This window comes from Neopelma chrysocephalum, unplaced genomic scaffold (genome assembly GCF_003984885.1).
Source record: "Neopelma chrysocephalum unplaced genomic scaffold, ASM398488v2 Primary Assembly neopelma1_66, whole genome shotgun sequence".
Taxonomy (NCBI): domain Eukaryota; kingdom Metazoa; phylum Chordata; class Aves; order Passeriformes; family Pipridae; genus Neopelma; species Neopelma chrysocephalum.
In genome coordinates, this window is record NW_020897725.1 from 10,020,068 (window position 1) to 10,047,090 (window position 27,023).

Below are 27,023 nucleotides of genomic sequence, written 5' to 3' on the forward strand. Positions count from 1 at the left end.
GTGCTGTATGCACAAATGCTCAGTCCTTTCCTGGGAGATTCATCCCAAGGTGTCTGATTAAAATTGTGTTTTTAACTTCATTGTTCACGTTTAGGACAGTCAAACAGCAAAAAAAAAAAGTTATTTGTAAAAAATGACAGGTTGACGCTGTCAGACCTTGGTGCACAAACTCCCACCAGTTTGGGTCAGCCTGAAAATCAGCTGATTTCATCACACAGTAATAAAGAGGATGTTTTAATAAAATTTCCTCACTGACCGTTTTCACTTGTGAATATGTCAGAGATAGACAACAGGGGATAATCCAGATCACATCGTATCCCTCCATCAACAACATCTGGCATTTGCTCAAAAGGCTACAGAAATGTAGGCTAAAAATATTCCTTTAATGTGTTCTACTGTGGGAAATTAAATGTAGTGCACCCAATGGCATGTGCCCTGCAAAACACAGCCTGGGCAGCTCAGAGTGAATTAAAAAGTCCATCTTTGAGATCAAATTACCACCAAAGAGAAAGCAGTAGGAGGTGATAAAGTGCTAAGGTTTCTGGTACTATGGAACTATTTCCCCAGCTCTGTCAATAGCCAGAGGAATCAAATTTAGAGTCACTGTCCTTTCTGAACTTCTTTCCATCAATAAACTGGAGGGAAAGAACATCGGTGTCTTCTCCTTATCTTAACCCGGTTGATCCTGATGAGAAAAATACTTGAAAGAAAAAGGTTTTAAATGTAAGAACTTGAAGCACTGAAACAGTGAGATCAATACACGAGTGTAATTTTAAACATCTGTAAAAACTGGAAGAAAAAGAATATATTGTGATGCATGTAGGGCTTTGCTGCTCTAAAGCAAAGGTGGAGACTCCTCATGCACTATGTAAAAGTGCTGCAATATATCTGCCTGGCTTGCAGTTTGGACTGTAATTTCAACGCCATAGCTTGGTCTTTCCAGGTTTTGAAACTAAAACATGATAAAAATTACAGTATTTTCCAACAAATTGAAAATATACTTTACCAGTAGGTAGAACCTGCTGCTAAAATGCTATTATCCCTTTCATATCTTTAAACTTGGATAATAAAACTCATGGCTATTAAAAATATTGTGTTTGTGGCTATGGGTAATTTTTTATTTCTCCTTCTTTCCTCTTCAATGTGAACACAGAAATTAGTTATAAATCGTTGCTAGCAATCTGCTCTGTAGATGCATAAAGAAAGTAATTTTGGAGCTTGCCAAGCATAAATCAGGAGTGACTTTAATAGGGAGTTATCAGGCATGGCAGCGTGAGAAAGGCTTCATCTTGTTTTAATGAGAATGGGCTTGTACCTCCAAAAGCAGCAAAATTAGAACTCATGAATAACTTCTGGTGGAATATTTTCTCCTTGGCACCCAAGACAATAAATCTGCAGTCTCCAAGACTGAAGAATAATTAAATAAAACAGGCTAATTACCAGTACTTGGAAAAATTAATTTCCTACCAGGCACATTCTTTTATCTTTCTGACATTTTAAAATAAACTTGTCAAATGCCCATCACTGTGATTTTTTGTGTTAATTTTCCTTTTGCTCCTATTTTGGATTTCTTACAAAACCTTTGTTGTCCTATATGTTATATTGACCCTAAATACGTGATTCCTTAAACCTTAAATTACATGAGTGGGTTTTTTTGTTTGCTTGTTTGACCTTTTTTTCTAGTTAGGGATGGCCATTGATGAAGGCCATTGGAGTGTGATTTCCTTTTGATGGCACTTGTGGAAAGCATTAGTCATGATGTCTTAACCAACATACTTATTAATAAGGAAGTCTATATCCCAAAATGTTCTGGGATATTGACATAGTAGGGCTGAATGACTTTTCCAAAGGTATTTAGATATTCCAGTGATGACAGCTGACCACGGAAAAGAGAAAGCCAATAATTTTATAATTCTGTGGAATTGTTTCTCCCATAGTTAAGTCATGAGGGACTTAGGAGGGGAGAATAGGAGTTCCTGGAAGCTCTACAGGTTGTGCACTTGTTAAAGTGCCCAATGGACAGTAGTTTCCAAAGGTTTTGGTTGGGTGGTGATGAAGCCTAGGACGTACTGCTGCTTTCATCACTCCATGTCTTCCCTATTGTAAAACACAGGAGTCATAGCATTTTGATGCCTGTTCACACTGGTTATTTGAAGATGCTTATGCAGCCCACACTGTGTCCTCACAAAGCTTACTCAGCCATACCACTGGACATTTCAGCCAGCACATCCAAGAACAGGTAACCACTATAAGGACACTGGAAAGGCTTCCTTGACCAGCTCAGGCTTTAGACCTACATGAAGGACTGTTAAATAGTTCACTCCAAATTCCTGTCTATCAAAAGCCACCAAAAGCCTCCCAGCTATCCAGTCCTCTGTAAGAATTCAGCCTCAGTCCTTCACATATTAACTAAACTCACAGGAGTAGCAGGGTTCCTCTTTGCTGCGTGCGTTGGTTCACAGGTGCTCCTATATCTACACAGGGTATAAGCTGTTTGCTTGTTCTTGTTGACAATAGAAACAAGGGATGGGGAAGGGATTTACTTACAGGGTTGGGCCGTGGCAATGGGCTTTTTAAATAGCTGTGTGACTTTTGTCTGTGCATCTGGATTTGATGATTAAGCACTTTTTTTAATGATCAGTGACAAAGTAAATAGGTTTATTGCACTTGAGGAGCCCTCTCTTCTCAAGTGGTAGATGATTGCACCTACTCAAATCATTGTGATTAGAATGAAAAATCCTACTATTAAAAGGCCAGGGCTTTTCATCAATCTGAATGTTTTTCTTTTAACAACTCTGGCAGCACCAATGAGCCTTAAAGTGGGAGTAAATTATATTGGTATGTTTTAGTTTAAACATTAGTTTAAAGGTGTTTTTAAGCCAACTTTAAGGCCAACTGTTTGTAAAGGAGGCCTTAATGGAATTGGGAATTATGCCCAGAGCAAACACGTTCTCTGTTTGGCAGTGATTAGTAATGTGTTCACAATTTACTAAATATAGGGTAACCAAATACTAAGGGACTTAAATGGACCTTCAGGTAAAGCAGTAGCAGGTTTAGAAATGTACATTATTAAAACCTGAACCTGCTAACAAAGAAGCTGTAGAAGACAGTAAAGAGGCTTTGCAGAGATATCCTGATGGATAGTCAGCGGACTGTGGGATCACAGTTCTTGGGGGTGACACAAAGTCTTGGGTTGAGGCATTTTCCTTGTGGAGAGTTGTTGAAAAGCCTTCTGTTTGAGACATCTGAAACTGCAAAGAGGACAAAACACTGGGGATATATAGTACAGCACAAGGAAGCCAGCAATAGATGGAATTGCCTTAGCCTGATTTTCCTTCTCGGAACGTTTTAGGATTACTCACTTATTCTTTGCAGCCCTCACACCTTGTCACTAGGAAGGGCTTCTAGGTCATAGGTACCAAAGCAGTACCATGTTCTGGCTGCTGTTGACAGTATGTAAATAACCCTGTTTGTTTCTATGCCTGAGCTGCTGTGCCCTGCTTGACCCCCACGAACAACTCAGGTTTTCTGTGCAGTGATACTCACAGAAAAGTTGCATCTTTGCTTTGTCACTATGCTGATTTGCTCCCTTCCTGCACCACAAGTGTGGCTGGTGCTGTTAAATGTACCCCAGAGTTTGCCCTGTAAAGACTGGAGAGTCCAGAAAGCAGTGAACCTCTAGTTTCTGTGGGTCTTTCTATGAATTAAGGGATCCTAGTACTCCATGATCTCAGTATTAGTGACACCTGGATGTGTCTACTGCAGTCGCATCACTGTGTTATGCAAAGTCCCTTTTCTACCTTGATTTACCTCAATTTTTTTATCTAATGATTAGATTTTGAATTAACTTGAAGGCTGATTTGTTGGGTTTTTTTTTACTTATTTGCCAAGAAATGGAGATCAGGAAATGGAAACTTGGCAGTATCACCCTCCCCCTAAAAGTATTCCTTCCTTTCTCACCATGGTGGTAAATATTTGTGCATAGTTAATGAGAGAAACACTAATGTTATGAAGCTTCACTCATCCAACTTACATGTGCCACAATGACTTCATGTAGGACAAAAGCACGTTCAAAAGGGAGTAGGTGGAAAATCACTGCAGAAATATCCCAGTTTTTTGACTGTGTGAGCCAGAGTAACATCATGGGAACTACACTGTGTGACCAGGAAGAGTCCACTGTTGACAGACCTAAAAGCCTCATGGCTCAGAGAGCATTTCTGCTGAGTATAGTAGTCTGAACACTGTGAAGGATGGGTAAGGGTGGTTGTCAGAGTGCTTAGAGTGCATACATTACTTTTTAAAAAATTTTTCTAAAAATTTTTTAATTTTTTTGTATTTGTTTTAGCCGTAGTATAGCTTCATTGCTTAGGACTGGGACTCTGTCAGGGAGCTGAACTGCGTGTGTGTTGTGTTATAGGGGTGGAGACAAGCAAAATATTTTTCAAACAGAGGTGAGTGAACTTGTGCAACATGACAGTCACAGCCAATTACACAGACTTTGGTTTCAGAGGGTATCTTTTCCATTCTCAAACCTCATCTCTATTCAAGACAAAGGGCTAGGATATCATAAGGCAGTAGTCGTTGTGATATTAGGAGTGTAGCAAGAAGAGAAAAAAGGACAGGACGTCCTCAGGAGATCCATGATGGAGTGGCTGAGTCAGTGGGTTTCCAATCATCCTCACAACACAGTGGTTCATGACTGGGTGTCTGTGAGGATGGTGGGCTGACAGGGTTGATCCCAGTCCCCTTGTGGATTTGTGGGATCCCCTGTTTTGGTTGCAAGAGCCACAAAAATATGGATAAGTCCTAGGAATGTGAGGCCAAACAGGGACATGTGCTTTCACACTGCAACACGATGACCTTTATCTTGCTTGGTGACCTGAAGGGCAGTGATTGTTGTGTAAAACAAGCCTACAAGTAACCAAGAGGCTCTAGAGCCTTCTCTCAACCAGCAGTGACAATAACTATGGGGTGGCACAATCTCTGCCAGAACCAAGCACCACAAGGCGATGAAGACTGGACACACCTCACACCTTCTCCTCATGTATTAGAGGGGTTTTGGTACATGGTGAGAGACCTCTGTTTAGAGAGAGAGGTCTAGAAGGGGCTGAGGGCCAGCAAGGTGGTGCCAGATTGTTTGCATGGTGGTCCCAGTCACAGAGCATTTGCCCTCAGCTGGGGCTTGAAGGGTTTACAAGACAGTAGTGACCACCAGAATTCCATGGCTCTTTGACATTTATTCTTTGGTTTCCTTGCAGACTCATTAGAGCTGAGGGGACTTTATCTGAGGACTAATCACCACTGCATTTGCATCCTCCATTTCTCTGTAACGCTCTCCAAGCTATGTTTCTCTGTTTGCAGGCCTTTGCCCAGACCTCCATCACCACCATGACCCCCACTGTCCCGGCCACGACAGAGACCTACACACGGACCCAGTACTGCAAGTGGCCGTGCGAGTGCCCCAAGTCCCCACCACGGTGCTCCGTGGGCGTCAGCCTGGTCACGGACGGCTGTGAGTGCTGCAAGACCTGTGCCAGGCAGCGTGGAGAGACCTGCACGGAAGCTGACACATGTGATTTCCACAGGGGCTTGTACTGTGACTACAGCGGAGACAGACCTAGGTACGAAATAGGAGTATGTGCACGTAAGTGATGTACATATATTTTTGACTTAGATATACGTTGGCAGCTGCCCTCAGTCTGAGCAGTGGGTGAGGTTTATCTCATTAGATTACTGACTGCATGCTCATCAGCTTCTCCATGCATCATCTTCCATTCCATCATAGCTGTCTTTGTTCTCAGGGCAGGTGGCTCGATGGGAAATTACATCTGAATTCTTGCTCTTTGAGTTGGCTGCAGCCAAAAGCAAAGACCAACCAGCATTTGGAGGTCTCCAGATGTGCAAGTAGATGATTCCACATTCCCTGCAACAGAAGGAGGTTCTGTAGTGGGTTAGGGATGAAGGAAGGGTAGGTGTGCAGCTGGATTTAAAGACAAGCAATGTAGGCATCTACATGAAAATGATGACATTAAGAGGATGCTTTTGGCATATTCCCTATTGTGCATCCTTTGAAAGGATAGCACGTGGTATCCTGTCAAGAGGGCCAGGAATGAATCCTCTCCTATCAGAGCTTTTCAGTGACAAATTGAGGTCTGAGTCTTAATTTTACCGTGGTTACAGTCACATTAGCTGCCATGAGGCAGAAGGATTTCTTCCTGCCTATTGTAACAAACTTGTGGTTTCAAGTGACTGGAATGCTTTTACTCAAGCAGAGGAAGAAAAGTTAGGTAATGTTTCTTGTGCCAAGGATATGTTCACTTGTTCTGAGATCCAGAACATGAGTGAATCTGATTAGCTCATAAATGTCAAAAATTGCTGACACTCACTCCTCTGGGAAAGATTAAAAGTGAAAGGATCACAAGCACAACCACACAGATTGCTGATCAGAAAGGCTGTTGACTGTTTAGCAAGTTATTAGAACATATGGCCATGGCTTTAGGTATGTAAACAGGAAAAAGTCACTTAGAGGTAGGGTCTTCTAGGCTGGAACATAACCATGAATGATCTAAGAGGAAATCTAAAGGTGAAACAAGACCTGGAGGAGAGCTGGTTGTGAAATGAATAGATAGAATAACTGATCCATGGAAGAGGAAAAAGATTACAAACTGTGGGCTTCCATAAATTTAAAACAGCAGAAGTCACACAAGGGGCAGGTCTGAAGAGTGAAGCAGTTCAGGGAAGTTGACAGTTTCTCCCAGAAGTGATACTAGGTGTTGCTGTACCTCAGCAGAAGGATAGAAAGTGTAGTAAGAAATGACCTTGTCTTTGCAGTAGCTCAGCTACAAAAAAAAAAAAAGGCATGCAAAAAGTGCAGTCTAACCAGATTTTTTGCAGAATATGATCAAAATAACAACAAGAGAAGTTACGTGCAAGGAACTGTATGCTTAAACAGTGATTTTCAAGATTAGAAAAGATTAAGGTTAAGAAAAGAGGATATGAGATCATTCAAGTGTATTGTCTGGAGTGTGTGGGAGGTCTGTAAGGGCAGGTTAGACAAACATTGTCAAGAATGACATCGTTACAGCTGGCCCTGGGTTGGGAGAGGAAAACAGGCTTGATGTTGTCTCAAAGCTATCAGCCTTCCTAGAACTCTTTAAAAGACCTTCATGTTTCTTCACATTTGTTTATTTATTTAAATGCTTGCTTTCTTAGTTAAATATGTTTTGGTTTTTGCAGTCCTCCCATACATCACAGGCATTCAGTGTGCCTGTGGCAGCAGCACCACAATGTACTAAGATTGAGCCCCAGATTTTCCAGTGAAGTCTGGAGGGATTCCCAGTCTATGCTTTTTCATCCTTACTACCATGACAATATATTCCTTATTGTGTGACATCTGTGATTCTATGGTGAGGGGCATTGTGGTGTGCAGAGCTGCGGGGAATGAGAGGTAGGTCTTTCCATGGTTAGGACTGAAGCGTGTTGTCTCTGGCTGCCAAAGAAACCTATAGTCTTTCCCTTGCTTTCATCATCCAGGTAGATGCACAGGACAGGATCTGCTGACGTGTTCTTTCTTGTACCCTGGGGCACATATAGGCTGCATCACCCTACTCTCAGCCCACCAGGTTCTGTCCTGATCACAGGGTGAGTGAAGGCTCCTGTGAGTGGCACCTTGTTGGGTGTTGGGGACTAACTTCTGTGAGGAATTTGCTTTGCATACAGATGCTATTGCCAGGTCTACAAAACCTAGAGAATTCAGGGCATGCAGGGCTACAGAAACAATATAATATGTGGAAAAATAAAGATACTGAAAGAACTAGGAACTGGTTTTGGGAAAGGGAATGCAGTCAAACTGGGGGAAATTCAGGCTGTACTGTATTGGCGTGCTGAGGTGTATCCCAGGATCTAACCTCCCAGACACGAAATAAGAACCTTCTGGGAGTTACTACAGCTCTCCTTTCATTGTTGGATTTTCTCTGCACCAAAGCAGAGACAGCAGAGTGCTGAGCACACGCCCAGGTGGGGAGTCAGGCATTGTGCACATGGGGCTGGGATTAGGGATGTGCTTCCAAACTTCTTAATTTCAGACTTAGTGAAGTTCTGCATGAAGGTATTCAGCAATCCCTTTGTGTTTGGAAGTGTTCTCATGGTGAGCGTCTTGGTGTAGGAGACCTGAAGGAGGCTCAGTTATCGTAGTGCAGGAGGGATATGCTGGTAGGAAAACACCAGGAAATACAGCATTTTCTTGAATTGTTGTATTCCTTGTGAACACCTAGAAATATACCTGAATTCTTAGGTCCAGCACTGAGTGATATTTTTTCAATACAAAGGCTGAAGCATTATCAAAATTGGAGCTGAGGATGAACTGGAGATCTAGATCTGTGATTCAAATTCCAACAGCTCTCGTTTTGGTGCAGGAGAAGGAATTTGATGTTTTCATTCAGTCCATTCTAAAAATAGAAAGCCTTTGCAGAATTTTAATCCAGCGTTTCAGTTTGTGTTCCCCTGAAGCAGCCACATTGCTGCTCTGTTTCCCACCAGACTTAAAACATAAGTGATCTGACCAGTGCGTATGCACTGCCTCCATGTGACCAAACAAGAAACTAAACTTTGAATTTTCCATTGAAAGATTTCTGCCAGTGCTTCCCAATAACTGGCCATATCTTTGAAAACAAACAAACAAACAAACAAATACTGCTCTTTGAATCAATGTGATTCCTGTTCACAGGCAATCAAAATGTTTGCCTTTTTTTTTTTGTGACTTTGCTTAAAAAAATACACCAAGTAGTTATTTTCATGGTTTTATAATGTATACTTCATTTTCCTAGAGAACTATTCTGAGATAAACTGGGTAGGATCCAGTTGCCTAAATTTGGGAATCCAGTGCCATTTAGTTGCTCTTTTTCTACCTTGGTTGTCTTTCCTCCCCTACTTCAGATGGATACAGGTGGTGTGAAGAGCTGTGTCATATATGTGACTCCATATGGTCCCCTTGTATGTCTCTGAAAGTTTCAAATTTCGCTCATTATCTGTTTTAATTGCTTTGATTTTTCCTACTGTGAATAACTCCTACCACCATGCCATGAAATGATTTTTAAGTAAGCATTTGTGGATAAAGCTTGTTTTATTTTCTAACTTATTTTTCCATGAAGCATTAAAAGATTCTCTTTTTTTGGTGTGATTTAGAATGAAAACAGTTTTCTAGATGGTGTGACCACCCTTGTCTCAGCATCATGCTGAACACATCGCCCTGCAGCCCTGCCGTGTCTCCATGTTGGCTCTGCCAGCCCAGGAACCAGATTGGTAAAGGAACACATCAGAGCTGCTTGTTGCCAGCATTATTTTAATGGTGCTCTGTGTGTCTTTCTCTCTTTTTCTTTCTTTTCAGAGATTGTTGGTGTAGGATGTGTCCTCAATGGAGTCAGGTATAAGAATGGGGAGGCGTTTCAGCCCAACTGCAAATACAACTGCACGTGCATTAACGGGGCTGTGGGCTGTATTCCCATGTGCACAAACTCACGTCCTCCCCTTGTCTGGTGCCCAAACCCAAAGCTGATTAAGATGGCAGGGAAGTGCTGCGAGCAGTGGGTTTGCGATGACTCCAGGAAAATCAGGAAGACATCTCCGCGTCACATCTCCTCTGCAGGTATGGAGGCAGTGAGACAGACTTCTCCTTTAACATCAGGAAGCTGAAGACAGAATCTATAAGCAAAGTATCAGCTTGCACTGCCAGACCTGGCAGGTATCTAGTCTTTGTGTGAAGGAGGCACAGAGACTCCCACGCAACATGTGCTGAAGAACAGGACAGGCAAACCCATGTGGTATGCTCAAACTCCTTAGCAGCAATGTGGATATGGATGTCTTATCCCTGAAAGCATTCAAGGCCAGGTTGGATGGGGCCCTGAGCAACCTGATCTAGTGTGGCATCCCTGCCCATTACAGGGGAGTTGGATCAAAATGATCTTTAAGGTCCTTTTCAACCTAAACCATTCTATGATTCTATCATTGTGAGATTCACCAAAGATGCTTGTGTAACCATTCTGTGATTCTGTGTGACAAAGCCCCCTTTGAAGCATCTGCTGGAACTTTGAAGATATCACAAGTCCTTTTTAATGCTTCATCTTTTTTTCTTCTGTCTGGACCCTCTGGGAAACAGAATGGGTTCAATTTAATTTGGGACGGAGGCTTTCTGTCTGGGTCATATTGCTTTGGTATTGCAATTTTAAAGCCCCTGTATCTTAGTAGTCTCAAACTTATATAACACCTTGAAAGCAGTTATTGTGGTGGAAGTTTCATTGCCAGATGGGCTAAATTGTCTTTGTGTTTGTGTAGCTTTTCATCAGTTCTGGACTGATGATATTATTGAACTACCTATTTTGTGTATCACATAATGTGTCTTCTTTCCACACACATTTGTAGCCCACTGAACAGAGGTGGTACCATTTACCTCAAATATGGTCCCAAATGCTTAAGATGGACTCACCTTGTCATATGTGTCAAATTTATCCTCAAAATGCCCTGCAGTGCAATGTACTGCCATTAGCCACATTAGCTCCATATTTTAGACTATCTCACAAAGCAAACCTCAAGGAGATGTAGGATGCTTGTTGTAAACCAGGATTTTGTTTCCTTGGTGGTAAGGGATTTTTTCCCCCAGTCCTTGGTCTATATTTTTACTGCACAAAACAAAGCTTCAGTTTCCATTTTGTGGGTTAAGTCCACCAGAGTTTAGCCCTCACTTCTGTCCCTAGTTGCTCTGAAATGTGATGTAGGTCCAAATTCAAATAATCTACTACTGAAACTGGCCTTATATCTTCATGGCCTTTGTCCCAAAATGGGCATAACACAACTTTGCTTGCCTGACTTTCCTCTTGTAAATAGAATTCTTACAGAAGTACGACTAGCATTTATTATATTTAGTATAGTGATTAATATATTAATAAACATAACAGTGAGCAAGCTCAGTGCAGCAGTTTCTACCAGAGTTTTTCCTTTGGGCTGTCCCATGACCTGCAAAGCAGAGGGGACTTTGGCTGAGGCTGTGAAAGAACCTGAACTGGGGTTGTAGGCTGCTTTCAAAACAGAGCCCACCCTTCTCCAAATGGCTACTGAGCTCTCTGTGAGCTATTCAAACTGCTCTTCCTCACAGTGAAAGGCTGTGGCTGATTCCCAAGCCCTCTGCCATCCAGCAGAGACTGTTGACCACTTTCTGCTACAGGGAATCAATTGAACGGGCTCAGAAATAAACCTTCATGGTGAGATCAGATCTCATCCCTTTTTTCCACCCGCTGGCACAAGCTTCTGTAATTATTTGTATTGTGGCAGCACCTGGGGGTCCCAGACAAGGACCCCCTTGTGCGAGGCTGTGAAGGGGAATAAAGAAATGAGCCCTGGCCCTGAGCACTCACAGAGCTGAGGAGTCTGACACAAGTAGGTCAGCACAAAGGGGATGGGATGAGGGGCTTCACAGGAATGCTGAGCCACTTCGCTGTAGTTTAATTATTTGGGTTAGTGGCCTGAATCTGTAATGAGCTGGGGAGAGGGTCTTTAATATGTAAAGCTGCTTGGCTGAATAATGTGGGGTTAAACTCTCTCCACAGCCTATGAGGGAGAGGATGAAGCCTGGCAGAAGAACTGCATCATTCACACCTCACCCTGGAGTCCCTGCTCAAAGACCTGTGGGCTGGGCATCTCCACCAGGATTTCAAACGACAACGACCAGTGCCGGCTCCTGAAGGAAAGCCGCTTGTGCAACATGAGGCCCTGTGAGGTGGATATAACCCAGCACATCAAGGTGGGAAGAGTTTCTTTGTGTGCCCCTTCAGCTTTTGCTGAACAGCTTTCAGGCCTCAGAGGGATGCACTTCTACATGGATTTACTGTGCTACACAGAGTTCCAAAATGTGTCCTCTCTGTGCTTCCACATGCTGGTATGAAAACATTGCCTTGAGAGCTTTAGCTGCAGCCAAAAGGTCCTTGCAAAGGGGGGTAAGCAGAGCTTGCTGTGTGCAGTGCTGGCTTAGACAGACCTGTACTCAGCTAGTGGAAAAATAATGCTGAATGTCTGCTCGTGGCTGTGAACTCCATTTTGCAAGTGTCCTACTGGGTTCATAGGTCTAAACATGTAAATCTGTCATGGCCTCTAGGGATTCCTAACAGCTTCAAACCCTTTTAAATATAGGAATCATAGAATAGAATCATAGAATCATGAAAGCTGGAAAAGAAATCCAAGATCATTATGTCCAACCTTCGACCAAATACCACCATGCCCACTAGACCACATTGTGAAATACTATGTCTGCTTGTTTTTGAACACTACCAGGGATGGTAATTCCTCCACTTCCCTGGGCAACCTGTTCAAATGTTTAACCACTCTTTCAACCAAGAAATTTTTCCTAATATCCAGGCTGAACCTCCCACAGAGTAATTTGAGGCCATTTCCCCTTGTCCTATCATTATTTACCTGGAAGAAGAGGCCAAGCCTGACTCTGCCACAACTTCCTTTCAGGTAGTTATAGAGAGCAAGGTGAATTTTATGTCCTACCTCATCACTCTCTACAACTATCTGAAAGGAGGTTGTAGCCAGGTGGGTGTTTGTCTCTTCTCCCAGGCAACCAGCGGTAGGACAAGGGGGCATGGTCTTAAGCTGTGCCAGGGGAGGTTTAGGTTGGATATTAGGAAGAAATTCTTTACAGAGAGAGTAATCAAACATTGGAATGGGCTGCCCAGGGAGGTGATGGATTCACCGTCTCTGGAGGGTTTTAGGATGAGACTGGGTGTGGCACTTAGTGCCATGGTCTAGTAACCATGATGGTGTTGGATCAAGGGTTGGACCTGATGTTCTCAGAGGTCTTTTCCAACCCAGTTGACTCTATGATTCTATGTCAGCATTGAATATTAACCTCTCTTTTTTTTTATTTTCTTCTCTGATTTAGCCTGGAAAGAAGTGTTTGGCTGTCTACAGGGCCAATGAACCCATGAACTACACCATCTCAGGATGTGTGAGCAAAAGTCCATATAGACCCAAATATTGCGGCGTCTGCACAGACAACAGGTGCTGCACACCCTACAAGTCCAAGACTATTGAAGTGAGGTTTCAGTGCCCAGATGGAACTGAGTTTTCCTGGAAAATCATGTGGATCAATGCTTGTTTTTGCAACCTGAACTGCAGGAACCCCAATGACATCTTTGCCGACTTGGCTCATTACCACGATTACTCTGAAATCGCTAATTAAATTGGCTGAATGCTTGAATTGACCCATTGCTCTGATTTTACAGAGGTTTTAAAATAAAAGGACAATTTTCATCCACTGCCAATGTACAATTTGTTTTTTTCCTGAGTTAGGATGTTAAATATCCTTGTTTTGCCACACTGTTTTTGGAGAGGCCTTGAACAAGCAGGATTTTTAACTCCAATAGATCTTCATCCATTAACGGCAGTCAGGAATTCCTTCGTGCACTGATTCCAGGACTTAAATGACAGCTATGTTGGCACTGCCATTTATTAGGCCAGCAGTTTAATTGCCCAAAGGAAAGAATAGTGCACTAATATGACAGCAAAAGTATGCCTGTTAGCTTAGACATGAGATTCAGACACCCTTATTGTCATTTTTTGAACAATGTTGTCTAAGATGGAAAATTGACATATGTGTTTTATTTTTAACATTAGACATGAGGATTTGGTGGTCTGACCCTTGGGACTAAAGTCTAGTGTCTGTCACACTGAGATCAGTACTAGAACTGCCCCTCTGTCATTCTCAGTCAGATCCTTCTCCATGGTGAATTTCATGGGACAAGCCTAGGGGGAAGAATGTTTTTCCTGAAATCTCTTTGTGATGAGTCTGTCTCTCACTGCAATAGGCTGGGTCCAAGAACCTCTGTGTCCTGCTCTCCTTGGATTCACCTCAATCTCTTGGAGTATCTTGTTCCAGGGACATTTTCACAGTTCTCTACCTGCTCTGATCCTGAACAGCCCGAATGCTCTGAATCCAAAACAGCCATCCCAGAACTCATATTTTCAGTATAGATCCTCTATCCAGGGGTTATGTATTGCTCCTAGGCTAGCTCTGCAGACCTGAAGCATGAAATGTAGAGAGCCAGATGAGAGATGAAGGGGCAAGACCTCATGCACCCGTTTATTCACACAGAAGTTGTGTAGTCTGTGTCTGGGGACCACCACCTCCTCCTCCCCGTGGGGTTATCAGCAGGCAGGTCACACTTCCCACTGCTACTTTATCAGTGACACAAATCATTGTTTTACATGGCTGGGGTAGAGGAAAGGAGACATATGCTAAATGAGAAAGCAGACCTTAAGCTTCCCATCAGCTCTGTGAATGTGTGGATGTAGAAGGAGAGGCAATCCTTGTCACAGCTTCTGGTGCATTAGTTCCAACTGGGATGTGGCTTAGAGTAAACATCAAGGTAAAGCATTTTCTTCAGAAGTGGTTTCACATGCAAATATCAGCTAAGAGAAGAAAAAAACCTGTCATTACCCTTCTAAGCAATACATTTATCATCACTGAAAGGTGCTGGAGCCAGGGTTTTTTCCAATAAATTGTTAGTACAGCACCCATGCCCCATGGCACATTTGCTATTGCTTCACTTGGGAGAGCAGAAATGTGTTTCTGCATGGAGAACTGTAGTATCTGTTCCAAAATCCCTGATGGCACTGTAGAACTGATTGACACATGGTCTGGAGATTGGACCAGTACGAGGCTGAACTTGGAATGATGCAGGTGTTTTAAATTAGTCACTTATTTTGCTTTAGTTTCAGTTGGCAAGTTGTCTCCATCTTGATAACCCAGCGGAAGCTAGATTAGTTTCTGGGAGATATAAATCTTTTTGGCTATGATGAATTAAAAGTTCTCGTGAGTGGTCTGAAATTAATGTCGTCCCTATGTAAAGACAACTAGGAAAAATGCTGTGTATCTTCAAAAGCTGCTAACTCCAATAACATATTTGTTTGTATATAAGAATTCTGCCCACATGTTTCCCATAGAGTTGGGCCAATCCTCAATTCAAAGCGTTTATTATTTCTTTCTTTAAGCTTCCATGAAGAATCCAGTGGCAGAAAAGAAGGGTGATCCCTCTCTGCATGTTTCAACATTCTCTCCTCTTTGTTCCTCTGATGATAAGGAACCTGAAGCCACCAGTATTTTGCAAGATTCAGCCACATGACTGCTTTGGCCTGGATGATGTGACAGCAGAGGTCATATATGACCTATTCACCTCCACCCAAATGAGACCTCAGCATTAGCAAGACTGAGAACGTTACATTTTAAACTCCACCCCTTGGTAAAAAAGTGCCATGAGAACATACAAAAAAGAGGCCTTGGTCAGGAAGCGGAAATTATTGACAATGTTTTCCAAAAGGCAAAATGGTTTGTCATGAGACGTTATAGGGAAGGCATACTAGGATCTCTCTCTCAATATTTAAATGTAAATATTTAAATCTCATACTTAAGATCCCTTAAATATGGCTTGGAATCCTGTGTTCTAGTTCTTGCCCATCTTAAAATGTCATATATATGTGTGTGTGTATATGTACATATATATATATGTATACATACATATGTATGTGTGTAAATGCATCTATAAAAATATATACATATATATACATTTATATGTATATGCATCTATAAAATATTATGTGAACATAGTTATATAATATCATATGCAGTATTATACATAGAAATGTGGCCATGAATATATGTGTGTATATTTACATATATATATTCCTATGGTGCAGTCTTTGGTGCATAAAAAGGAGTGCATGTGTAATGTGTGTTTATATGTACAGTCTTTCTCTGTTTTACATGTACACATAAGGAAACAAAACCAGGATCAGATCATGTTCAAAAAACTGTGTCCCTCAACAGGCTTGCTTTGCTTTGCAATTAGCTAGTGCTGTAACCCTCTCAATGAAATGCTGCAGTGGCTGTAACACATGGCTTTCACTGTGAGATAAAAGAAGCTATTGAAAGCTAATGCATGACCAGCAGCTCCAGTGCGTGTCAGTTTTTAGTGAAGTGAATGCCTGGAAACCACAGATCTTGCCCAACGTACCGAAGATGTTTCTGTTTCTAGCCTGGTTTCCTAAGGAAGCAAGGCATATGCAACCCTACCATCCGTTTGTTTGTCTGTCTGTCAACCAGTCCCTTTGTGGGAAATGCCAAACAAAGTAGGCAGAAGTGTAAAGGTCTCAGAAGCGTTGCAATTCCTGCAAAAAAAATGAAACCAAAGAGCAGGACAGGGAAGAGGACCACCACATTGTCCCTGTCAAGCCCATGCACATCCGCCAGGCAGCCAGTTTGTCCAACATGTCTGCAGTGTGGCCCAAACACCTCAGCAGCAGTGTAAAGGGGTTTTGAACAGATGCACCAGTTGGAAACCAGCAGCCATGGAGGAGGCACAGCTGAAGCAATTACAGACAGGGAATAGTGGTTATTGCACTGCTGTAAATAGTGTAAATAGTGCTGTAAATTGTGGGGAGGTTGGACACAAATCTATAGGAAGCACAGCCTCATTAACTCTTCTGCTTTTACAACTCTTTTTCTGGTGACCCTGAAAGGGAAGAGCATCACCTGTAGACAGTGAACTTGACCTTCAGTCTGTGGTGCGTCAGAGATCCTTTGTTCTAACAGATTTAATCTTCTTTACAAGAAGATTAGCACTAGGACTAAGGCAACAGACCAGCGTTTAGATTCAGCTCCCTGGCTCCCTCTGTGCTTGGGCAAATCATATATCTTTATAAAAGCATTTTGTGGTTACTGTTTAAATATATTCAGGATCTAGATCCTCAAAGGCTTTCATGGATCCAGCCCTTGGTTTCACTTTTTCTCAATACTTCAGAGTCAGAACAAGACCTACTTACTGTTCATTGCCTCTGTTCAGAGTGAAAACTCTTCCAGCAGGAACTGATGCTCTCTGTAGATTTGTACAATGGGCCCAGGTCTCTGTTGGGACCTGAAAGTGATACCATAACCCAAGGAAGCAACAATAATAGCATTGAGGAGATACCAGGATCAGAGCTGGTGCTAGAACCCTCTGCTGCAGCAGTCCTGGGAAAGGGTTGAGAAAGGATGGGAGTGACAATTTTGCAATCAAGCCTAAGCCAAGACAGTTTGACACACATTCTGCTCACAGCAATTATCTTGTTAGACCTGTAGTCTGGGACAAGGATGGAGGGTGGGATTTTGAAGGTCTACTCCTGGTGGTATGAACAGCAAAACTCCAGTGAGCTCCAGTGTGCGTAGCCATTAGCCTTCTGTAGGGACTTCAACACAGTCAGTACAGTAGCTGAAGCTGCCTTGTTTGGGAATCCTAGAAAGCAGGTTATCCACTCAGTGAAGAAGCAGGCATGAAATTTATTCAAATACCTTTTCATGAAGCATTGGCTGGAAATTAAAACACCATTTTGGTGTGCATGTGATTGCAAACAGGGTGTAGTGCAGTTGCAATATTTTTGATGTGCTCACTAGGGTTGCGCTGTGTATACGTAAAACTCTAGGAAAAACAAAAAATTCAGAAACACTGTGTCATCTTGTAAATTAAACCCTGAGGTTTTTTTGGTCCAAGTTTTGTTGAAGGAGTTTTAAAACAAACACTTTATTAAACTGATATAGACAGTGCTCTCACTACGTAGAGGCACGTGTCCATACACATACCTACTGAAATTGTGACTTTTCCTGTTTTAACAGTTCTACACTTATACCTGTAAGCTTCATATACTTCATATAGGAAAAATTAATAGGAAAACCAGATTGATTTGGCAGTGTCAGCCTTAGTTACTCCAGCTATATATAACACATTACTTGTTCGTAAAGCATCATGGTGAAGCTTTTTTTGGGTAGCATGTTGCTGCTATGGTTTAAAGATATTAAATAACTTCGTAAGTAGTAAATGGTTAGTGAATCGATGACTGACACCTCATTTAGAAGCTTAGGCAGGCAAATGGAAGTGAAATATGTCTGCCATTGGCAGTTCTCTTCCTTTACTGATCTCCTTGCCTGGCCAATGTCCAAGTGTGCATTCACAATCTGTGACAAAGCCCTGAACTGGAGGACACATACAAATAAAGAGCCAGTAATATGGCAAAAAAGGATGATGTGGAAGTATCTCCTTCAGTGTGAATATTTTGTCAGCTTGGGAAAGCCAGGTGTTCCCCAACTCACATGTTCTTGTTTGCTGGTCTGTTTCTGGTTCTACATTTGTTTGGGTTTTTTTTCCCCTTACTGGACTTGGGACAGACTTCTAGAGTACCTGAGCAAAGTGGAGTGTGTTCTCAACCTGCCTAAGCATGCCTTTGTTAGCAGCTCCCTTGAGAGGTTGCAGGAGTAACCTATTTGCAGCAGCCATACATACCAAAATTGTTCAAACAAGATCATTAAAGACATAGGGGAAAGCATTCATTAATCTATATCCCTTAATTTACATATCCTCAGAACTAACCCCAGTAAGGATTCTACCTTTTAATTCTAGAAAAATGTACTTGTAGAGTTTTCCCACAAATCAAGTTTGCCTTCCAGCCTGAAGCAGGTTAGTTGCCATGGTAGGAACATAAACACTGTGAGTGGCCTCATGTCCTGAACAGTTCTGGGTTGGTGTTGGGGTTGCTTACAGTTCCTGGAATTTTAGGTGAGAAAGCATGTTCTTTCCAGCCTTCTCCTTTAGTGTGCTTTATTTTTGTTTTGTTTTGTTGCTGGTTGGTTTTGTTTGTTTGTTTGTTTACTGACTGGAAAGGGCAATTATCTGCATTTTTAAGCACTTTCCAGAAAACTGTGCCTCTGGCAATAGCTTTCATCAAAGGTACCACATTTCTCTGCTGCCTCTACAGGCACCAGAAATTCCATGTGCCCTGTGCTTGCCCATGTGGCAGCTGCCAAGTGCACAGTCTTGCCTGAAGGGTCATTAGTCTGGGAAAACCATCATCATCTCCTGAGCACTGTGCACTTTCCAAATGATGTGCTGACCCTGTGATAGGCTCTACTTCTGTAGGACCTCCCCTGCTCCAAATCTGCATGAGTGGCAGGGAGGGAATCACCATGGGATCAATGTTTAACATTGGCAGCTGGCGGTAAAGAACTAAGATTTTTTTTTTATTTGGTGACTTCATCATTAAAAATAAGTGAAATCACATTGCAATCAGTCAGTAAATAACAATTTCCTAGCTGGAGAGACATACGTGCAGGACTGAGGTGCAGCAGGGAGGGTGTGACAGTGTGCATGTCACCACTGCACAAAGAGCTGGGTGGCACCTTTGCATAGTGCAGGCTCACCAAACCCTACAAGCAGGTTGGTCGTGGAGGCTTCACTGGGAGCTGTCCCAGCCCTCCCCCAGTGCTGCTGCCCAGCAAATAGCCGTTCCCTCCCCAGCCCCCTCCACACACTGACCTTGGCCTGAATACCATAATCCACTCCAGCCATAAGCAATTGCAGAGAGTGGCAGGTCATCCAAGGATACTTTTTCCAGCTCTGCTGCAGGTCATAGCTCACTGTGATGCTACTGCTTGGGAAGCAAGAGTTGCCTGCTATCCCCTTTCCCAACCACTGGGCTCTTCTGGACACGCCTAGTGATGCCTGCATCCAGTGTATGATGTACATCCCACAGCCACCAGTGTAAAAACATGTAGAGCAAATGGGATGTGGGGCTGCTTCTTGATGACATCCAAATGACAACTCTCCTTCAGCCCCCAGGAGTGCAGAGTAAGCAAATGATCCCCAAGCTGAGTTGCAGGGAACAGACACTGAACTGTTTGGCAGTTGGAAACAGAAGCCTTTTTTCCTTTTTTTTCCCCCCCTAACACTGGTCAGCAGCTGTGTTGTTTATAAAATGAATGAAACCCTTAATGAAGCAATACATAGAAACAGTGAAAGGCTGTGTCTGTCTATTACAAAGGGCTGAGGGGGAAGGGTTGAGCTCTTAAAATACCCTGACATCCTTTCTCTCAGTTATTTAAACATTAGGCATAGCAATGATTGGCTACCAACATAAAGCCTATATTTGGCTCGGTGGAAACACTAAATCCACACATCAAAGCAGCTGTTCATAGGAACAGACCAGGAGAGGCTTTCTGTTCCAGTGAATGTGAAGTAGTGCAAAATAGTGCAAAAAAAAAAAAAAGCAGACAGCATGTGGGAAGGGGGAGGGCCAAGTTGCAGCAGCACTGCTCGAAGTGCTGAATTGGTGGATGCAACAGACCCCATTACCAGCATGTTAAGGATTGCAGCAGATACTCTGCCCAAGATACAAAAACAGACATGAAGAGGATTCATGCACTAGAGACTAAAAATAAGCAGCTTTGCTGTAAACAGTTTTCACTCCAGCTCAGTCCATCACTTGCACCATATGACATTAATCATAAACCTTGAAAACACATCTAGGTTAAAGTTTCCAGCTGTTCAATCTATAGAGACTTTTAAAGAGCACAAAAGTCCTGCTGCCATGACATGGTATTGGCACATCTTCTCCCATTCCTTCTCTGCAAGGACAGGGAAGGGGAAATACATCTTGAAGTTCAGCCAGATTTTTGTACAGTAGATGTCAAGGCCCAGACAGAGGTGGAAAGAACCCAGATTTCAGCAATGACATCCTTTCTATTAGTGGTTTTGAAGAGCACCACAACAGCAAAGATTTGGTATTGAGGTATATTGATGGCATCAGGAAGCCTCATGGTCCCTGAGAGCCCATTCTATTCTCTTCCACCCTTTATAACCCCAAAAGCAGTGTGAGATGGGAACTGGTTATTTTCTGGAAACCTCCTTTTATCGAACCTGAATTTCCTCTGTGCCATAAGAGCTCCTTGTCCGCTGATGTCCGTTCATATTTGGAGAAAAAAGTGAAACCTCAGCTCACCTTTTCTGGCTTAGTGACACTACACTATCCAGGTTAATTCCGTCTCGAATAATATTGTAGGAATCAGCTTTTGCAAGCTCTAAGAAGGGTTTTTATAAAAAAATCTAATAAATCTGAAAGCCACTTGCAGCTCTTTAGTTACAGCACAAGTTAAAGATGCCAGGAGATCAGTACTGCAGGGAAAGAGGAGTCATAACTCCTTGTAAAAAGTAAGGCATGACTCCTCTGTGCTGCCCTCCAGCTTTTCTTTGCAGATACACACTGTTCTTTGCCAAATGAATACTCTTTGTTGCAAAGCTTACATTTATAGCGGTCCTAGCAACGCCTTGCTGCTCAGAAGTGCTCGCAGATCCTTTTGTGCTGCAAGAAGCCTTGGATGCATTCCTCCCCATTAAACCAAAATAAACTGCCTGGGCTTGACAGGCACACCATGGTGTCCTTGTGGAAGGAATGATTAGCCATTCCCAGAAAAGCTCAGCAAAGAACATAACTTTGCCCTTCTTTTTGTAAGATGAACTGGCACAGGTTCCTCCTGTTTTCACTGGCACTGGTTGTGGTTAACCAAATCAAGCCCTTTGCTGGTATCAGTCCAATCATGACTGCTGAATCAGCACATCTAGCAGAGCCTTGGCTCAGACATGTCAAATATTTGCTTTTGCCTCTTCCTATCACAAGATTTTTTGAGATACAGGAGGAATGAGCAGCCCAAAGCAGTCCCAGCAAAGTCACAAAGCCACCTGTCCCTGAAAACGTCAGTATGTTAGGTAAGTCACTAGGTTAATCTTTACTCTTCTGAAGTTAGATTCTTGTAAGAGGTCCAAAAAGAAATGCCTTTAGAAACTCAAAGTGGCATCTGCAATTTTAGTCAAGAGGCCTGCATACCTCCAGCTATTCACGAAGAACACGTCACATCAATGGATTTACAGATCAGATTGGCATCAGAGAGGATACAATGAGCATGGCACCAGCTCCAGTGAGGAAATCAGTGTACAGACAACAGATCTGTGCACTAGACAGTACTATAGCCAGAGAGACAAAGAAAAAACTTCAAACAGCAAATAGTGCTCTATATCATGGCTTAATATTTTGCTATATTTCTTAGAGCAAAATTATCCTTTAGTATTAATATAGCCAATAAAAATGCTGAAATGCATGGTGTTTTCTTAGTATAAATAGTAGGCTGGAAAGGGGGGAAAAAACTGAGCACAGGAGTAGGTAATGGCAGAGGTATAAGCAAAAGAAAAAAAGATTTCATTGATACAAAGGGATAAGAATATACTTGGACTGAGAAAGATTGTACTCCTGGTAAAACATGAAGACACCAGACATTGCAAAGTTACAAATTTATTTGTTTTGAAATAAATACAAATACTTCATTAAGAAACTTTTCTTGATAGACTTTACACAATAGCTTTATTCTTTCTGGAAATTGTCTGTTCTTCCCACAAACCATTACGGATATTCTACACAAGAGCTGAAGTTAGTCAATATAAAGTAACCTAGATGGTGTTCTTCTGAACAAGCAATCCCAAAGTATTATCATTTGCTATTTAGCTGCTCGGGCTTTGAGCTTTTTATTTGTGTGAGGACTGCAGTTCAGCAGGTATGCACTGGAGCTCAGGAAATCCTGTCCTGCTATCTATGGAAGGACAAATTTAAGAACACCCAACTGTGAAAATCTGACTGGTAGAAAGGTATCAAGCCACTAGCTTCAAAGAAAGCAACCCAAGGTATCAGGAGGCTATGTAAAGATGCAGAACCAGCAGATCATGACATTTACGCAGTCATTAGACACTGTATTTCAGAGATACAGTGTTGCTGCTCCACCACTTTGTGGATTACAGTTCTCAGCACCAGTGAGATCTCATCAGTTTCAAATTTAGTAATTAGTGGCAGTTGAACATACAGTATCTAATTACATGCCATCCCAGTTATTCATCTCTCCTGACAAAGAACAGCTGGATCTGGCTTCACTTACAGAATTTCAAATTTATCCCAATTGTGCTGGACACAAAAAACTTGAGCTGCAAAGTAAGAAGCTTCCTGAAGGAAAAAAATCAAGCTGTTTCTGCTTTGTTGGCATGTATGGCTATGCTACTTCTTACAACTACACCAAGTTCCACAGTATGGTAAACCCTTTGGCCCAAGTTCCCAAACAGGGAATCCTATCTTGCTTATCAAATTTAAATCTTGTCCTCTTTTGGCTAAGCAGGTTTTAGGGTCTAGGAGGGGGGAAGGAAAGGAAGAATGAAACTAAGTCTCAAAAAAAGTGAAATAAAAAAAGCTTAAAGATTTAGTTCATCTCAAAGTCACATTAAAATCGCCTATTTTAGTAGAATATTATTGTACATAGGAAAACAGGCTTGAATACTAATGAATTAGAAGGCCTATAAATGCACGATACATTAATTTCTCTATCATTGAAGTCAAGCTATATACAATGAATTCAACTCCAGCTTCAACATGAGGCCATAACACATTTGTTTCATTTCCTTTCATAAAAGTAATCCGTAATATTTTTCTCCCCCTCTTTGAAACTCATCTCAAATTGTGCCAGTTTACTTCAAGATAATAAGAGATAAAGGGGCCTGTAACAGCTTTGATTTTAAAGGAGGGTATTGAGCAATTCTGGTTTGACTCTGAAGTGTTTACAACCACATCAGCTTTTGGCAAGTATTCTTTAGAATTTGGCATCCACTGAAGGAGGGCACAATAGCAGCAGCTGTCTGAGATACAAGAATAACGATAGAGCAAATGAGATGCTTCTTTTCTTTGGTCCCTGTCAGACCCTGGTGAAGAGTTCCTCCTACAGAATAGCTTGAGATTAATACCAGTTACGTTTTTATGGTACACAGGGGGCATCCATTACTTTTTCCACACCGTGACCAGTTTAAACCTCCCACATCCATCTAACAGGACACTTCCATGGACTTGGGGCTTGATTGTTCAGCGTTGCTTGCCGAGTTCGGTGTCAGCTCAATGCGTGTGTCTGTGTGGGAGCGGTTCCTGGAACCATCCCCAGTGTGGGATCGGCTCCTTGTTCCCTCCCCAGTGTGAGACCGGCTCCTTGTGCCTTCCCCGGTGTGAGACCGGCTCCTCTGTCCTTCCAAAGAGGTTACACTGGAGCCAGAAGCGGTGCGGGACCTCATCAGCCGGGTCATGCTAGCAGAGGGCACTGGAAGAAGAGTCTTTCATTAATTCCTTCCTTCATGGGCTTGGAAGGAAGTCCTTGCCTTCCTCTCCAACCTTGACCACCCTTATAGAAGCCTTCAAGATTGAACACGTGCTTTTCATAGTAGCCTCACATGCAGAACTACCCTCACTGCTCCAGGCATACAGTTAAGGAGCCCAAATTACTGAGGTAAAATTGGTGGTCAGGGCTGAGGGATTCAAGGCAGCTTTATGGCATATTGCTGTGGCTGCAAGGATACAGAGATAAACTATAGAGACTCCACGAGACCTCCCACTACTTTCAGATGTTTAACCTTTGCTGGCAGCCCAGGCTGGAAATGTATCTACAGAAGCAGCTGCCAGAAGCACATATGTGGAAAAAAACCCCCAGCTACAACTCAAAGAAACCTCTGAACTAATGAGGTTTTAAATGTTACATGCAGTATATGAACCATATCTCCCGTGATGCCACAAGGGGACACTATTACAAATATCCATCTTAAAAACATCAAGATAAAGTAAAACAGCTATTCGGGAGTTCAGCTGTCCAAAAAGCTTTGTTCTATTAAATAACATCACTCGGTTTGAAAAACTTTTGCCCAGATACCAGAGGTGTTTTTTTCTTTCCCCTTGCAAATGCACATCCAACAGGGCAAAGATCACACATCTGAGATCAGAGACTCTGGGTGCTTAGAATGCCCAATTAACTTTGATAGTCAGATCAATCATTCCATAAAACCAATACTTACTGTATCCCATTCCCTGAACAAAGTATTTGAAAGCTTCTGCAAGCTTGGCAGGCTGCAAAAGAGAGAGAGTGTTATTGTAGGCAGTGCTCAGTGGGTTAGTTACATTATAGTGTCATAGATGTCACAAATGTCCTATCTTAACAGGGTTCTCAAATATTCTCTGGGCTCTACTGACCCTCTGAAAGCTTAATTTATGAAAAAAATCCACCATTCCCCTCTCTAGACCGCTCCCCTGCCTCATTATTTTAGAAAATGGACACAAGTATTTAAGAATGAGATTTCCAGAGAAGTGACAAGTCTGGCTCAAACTTTGCTTGTGCAGTTACTGAAGCAGGTGAACCAAAGTAAAACAGTTGGCCTCACAAAATATACAAGGCAGTTCATGCATGGTCAGTAACTGAATGATTCCTAATCAGCAGAGAACAAATTCTAGTCAGAGATGATAGTTATGTTTACAGGGCAAAAAAATCTCAGCAGGAATACACAAGCACGACTGCCTATGATTGACATTCTTGCAATGAGGCACTCCCCGTTTTTCTCTGCTGCTGATACAGTGGCCACATAAGCCTCACAATCTCAATTATTGCACATGAAAATATTTTTTGTATTCTACCTGAATCACTGTAAAGAATGGACTCTGCATAGCAGAAGCAATGCACATACTACTGTGTGGCTTTAAAAAAAAGCCTTTTCCTGACTTCCACTGTTGGAGCACACACTACCTGTCCAGGGACTTCAGCTGCAGGCAATTACAAATTCAAGTTTTCCTTAAGTTCACAAAACCCACATTATATTGCTTAGAAATTTGTCTAGATGTTAGATTCCAAAGCTGATTAATAAGTCAACTCTTTTAGCGAGGTGACACAAGAACACAGGTAAATTTTAACTTTCCCACCCTAGTTTTATTAGCAACTTTGAATTTAGGCCTAAATATATTTTGGAAACTCCAGTTCATTCTCAGTCAAGCAGAGTCAGTGTATGCAAGAACATAACATTGTTATTTCCTGCCTCCACTTTCCTGATCTATGCTATAAATAGTCCAAATAAGACTGTTTTCAAAATGCTAGTGCTCAAGCCTTAATCCACATCTGCTTAGTAAATAGGCATAAAATAATACCTCTGCATTCCCACCTCAGATCTTTACTTGATTAAGACTTTATTAGTGAAAATAATATCCCCTCCCAATCTTAATTTTGTGCTTCACTGCTCTTTTAAGAAAAAAGAAAGCTCAGATGACCAATTGACATCATTATTCATGAAATCATAACCATCCTTTTGGCTGACATTTGGGAACAGCAAGTACCCTACAGGAAAACACCCATTTGTTGCAGTCTGACACACTGCAGAACAGGATTAGTAGGATTTCCGCCAGCCAAATCCTACCTGGGAAACTTGGGGGAGCCCACCGCAGTCAGCCATCTGAAACGAGATGAGAACAGCCAGTTAGCGCAATGCCAGAGGAACTCATTTGTGCTCAGGATATATTAAAATGACCTTTTTAGCTATCTGGCAGAGAAACATTTCCTTTTGTTGTGTGAGTAACATCCACATGGATGAACACAAAGTAAGCTGTTACACGTTTATAAAAGCTATGAGTGCACCCCAGAAAACCCTGAAGTTTCTTGACCGTCAGGCAAAGAATCAGCTGGAGCTACAAGTGTTTTTTTACTAGCAGTGATTACCAGTTTCTTAGAAACCAGCCTGATAGTCCTGGTTACAAGTTCAGCTCTGAATTACAATAACATGACTCTGTATTGACCTGGATGACAAACAGGGGAGAGAAAACAAACACCTGAGGCTCAGAGGTGAGAGGGAAAAATAATTTGCTGAGATTGCGGATGGCAAGCATCAGCCTGACTTGCCAAGGGAAGCAGGGAAAGCCAAATGAGAAAAGCTATCTTGAGTGCATGCAGTATTTTTGGAGCACTTCATTTTTCCTGCCACTCCACCCCTCAAAGTCAACCCAACAAAAACAGTCCTGTTCCAAGGAACACCACAAGCTCAAAACAGTGGAGTTGTAAATTACAGGAAATCCCAAATCCTATCTAGGATTAGTTAGCAGCAAAACAGGCCTGCAATGGGATCTGGCATCAGCCATATCCCTGGACTGAGCAAAAGCTGGCCACAGATACAGCATCTGAGATAGTCTCATGCCCAACATGATAGGGCAGCAGTGCAACTCCGCAACGTTAGGACGAAAAAGCATTTGGAAAAAAATAAAAAAAATCATTATTATAATTTTCACTGACCAGT

The 27,023-nt window shown here is 42.2% G+C and overlaps 2 protein-coding genes across 4 annotated transcripts in view; one reads left to right on the forward strand and one right to left on the reverse strand.

Annotated features, from left to right (window-relative positions):
- Positions 1 to 13,307, forward strand: part of CCN4 (cellular communication network factor 4) — a 36,095-nt gene extending 22,788 nt beyond the window's left edge. For 2 of the 3 annotated variants that reach the window (XM_027684508.1, XM_027684506.1), the window contains 4 exons: positions 5,362 to 5,644; positions 9,386 to 9,643; positions 11,598 to 11,791; positions 12,932 to 13,307. In XM_027684508.1, the coding sequence (XP_027540309.1) occupies positions 5,362 to 5,644; positions 9,386 to 9,643; positions 11,598 to 11,791; positions 12,932 to 13,231 (1,035 nt within the window). In that variant the 3' untranslated portion in view covers positions 13,232 to 13,307. The remainder of the gene's footprint in view (positions 1 to 5,361; positions 5,645 to 9,385; positions 9,644 to 11,597; positions 11,792 to 12,931) is intronic. The other variant, XM_027684507.1, reaches the window with a different exon arrangement.
- An 8,871-nt stretch (positions 13,308 to 22,178) lies between these two features.
- The window catches only part of NDRG1 (N-myc downstream regulated 1), a 40,506-nt gene continuing 35,661 nt past the window's right edge, over positions 22,179 to 27,023 (reverse strand). The window contains exons 14-16 of the mRNA XM_027684434.1: positions 26,154 to 26,189; positions 24,771 to 24,822; positions 22,179 to 24,025 (exon numbers count right to left, since the gene is read on the reverse strand). Of these exons, the coding sequence (XP_027540235.1) occupies positions 23,760 to 24,025; positions 24,771 to 24,822; positions 26,154 to 26,189 (354 nt within the window). The 3' untranslated portion in view covers positions 22,179 to 23,759. The remainder of the gene's footprint in view (positions 24,026 to 24,770; positions 24,823 to 26,153; positions 26,190 to 27,023) is intronic.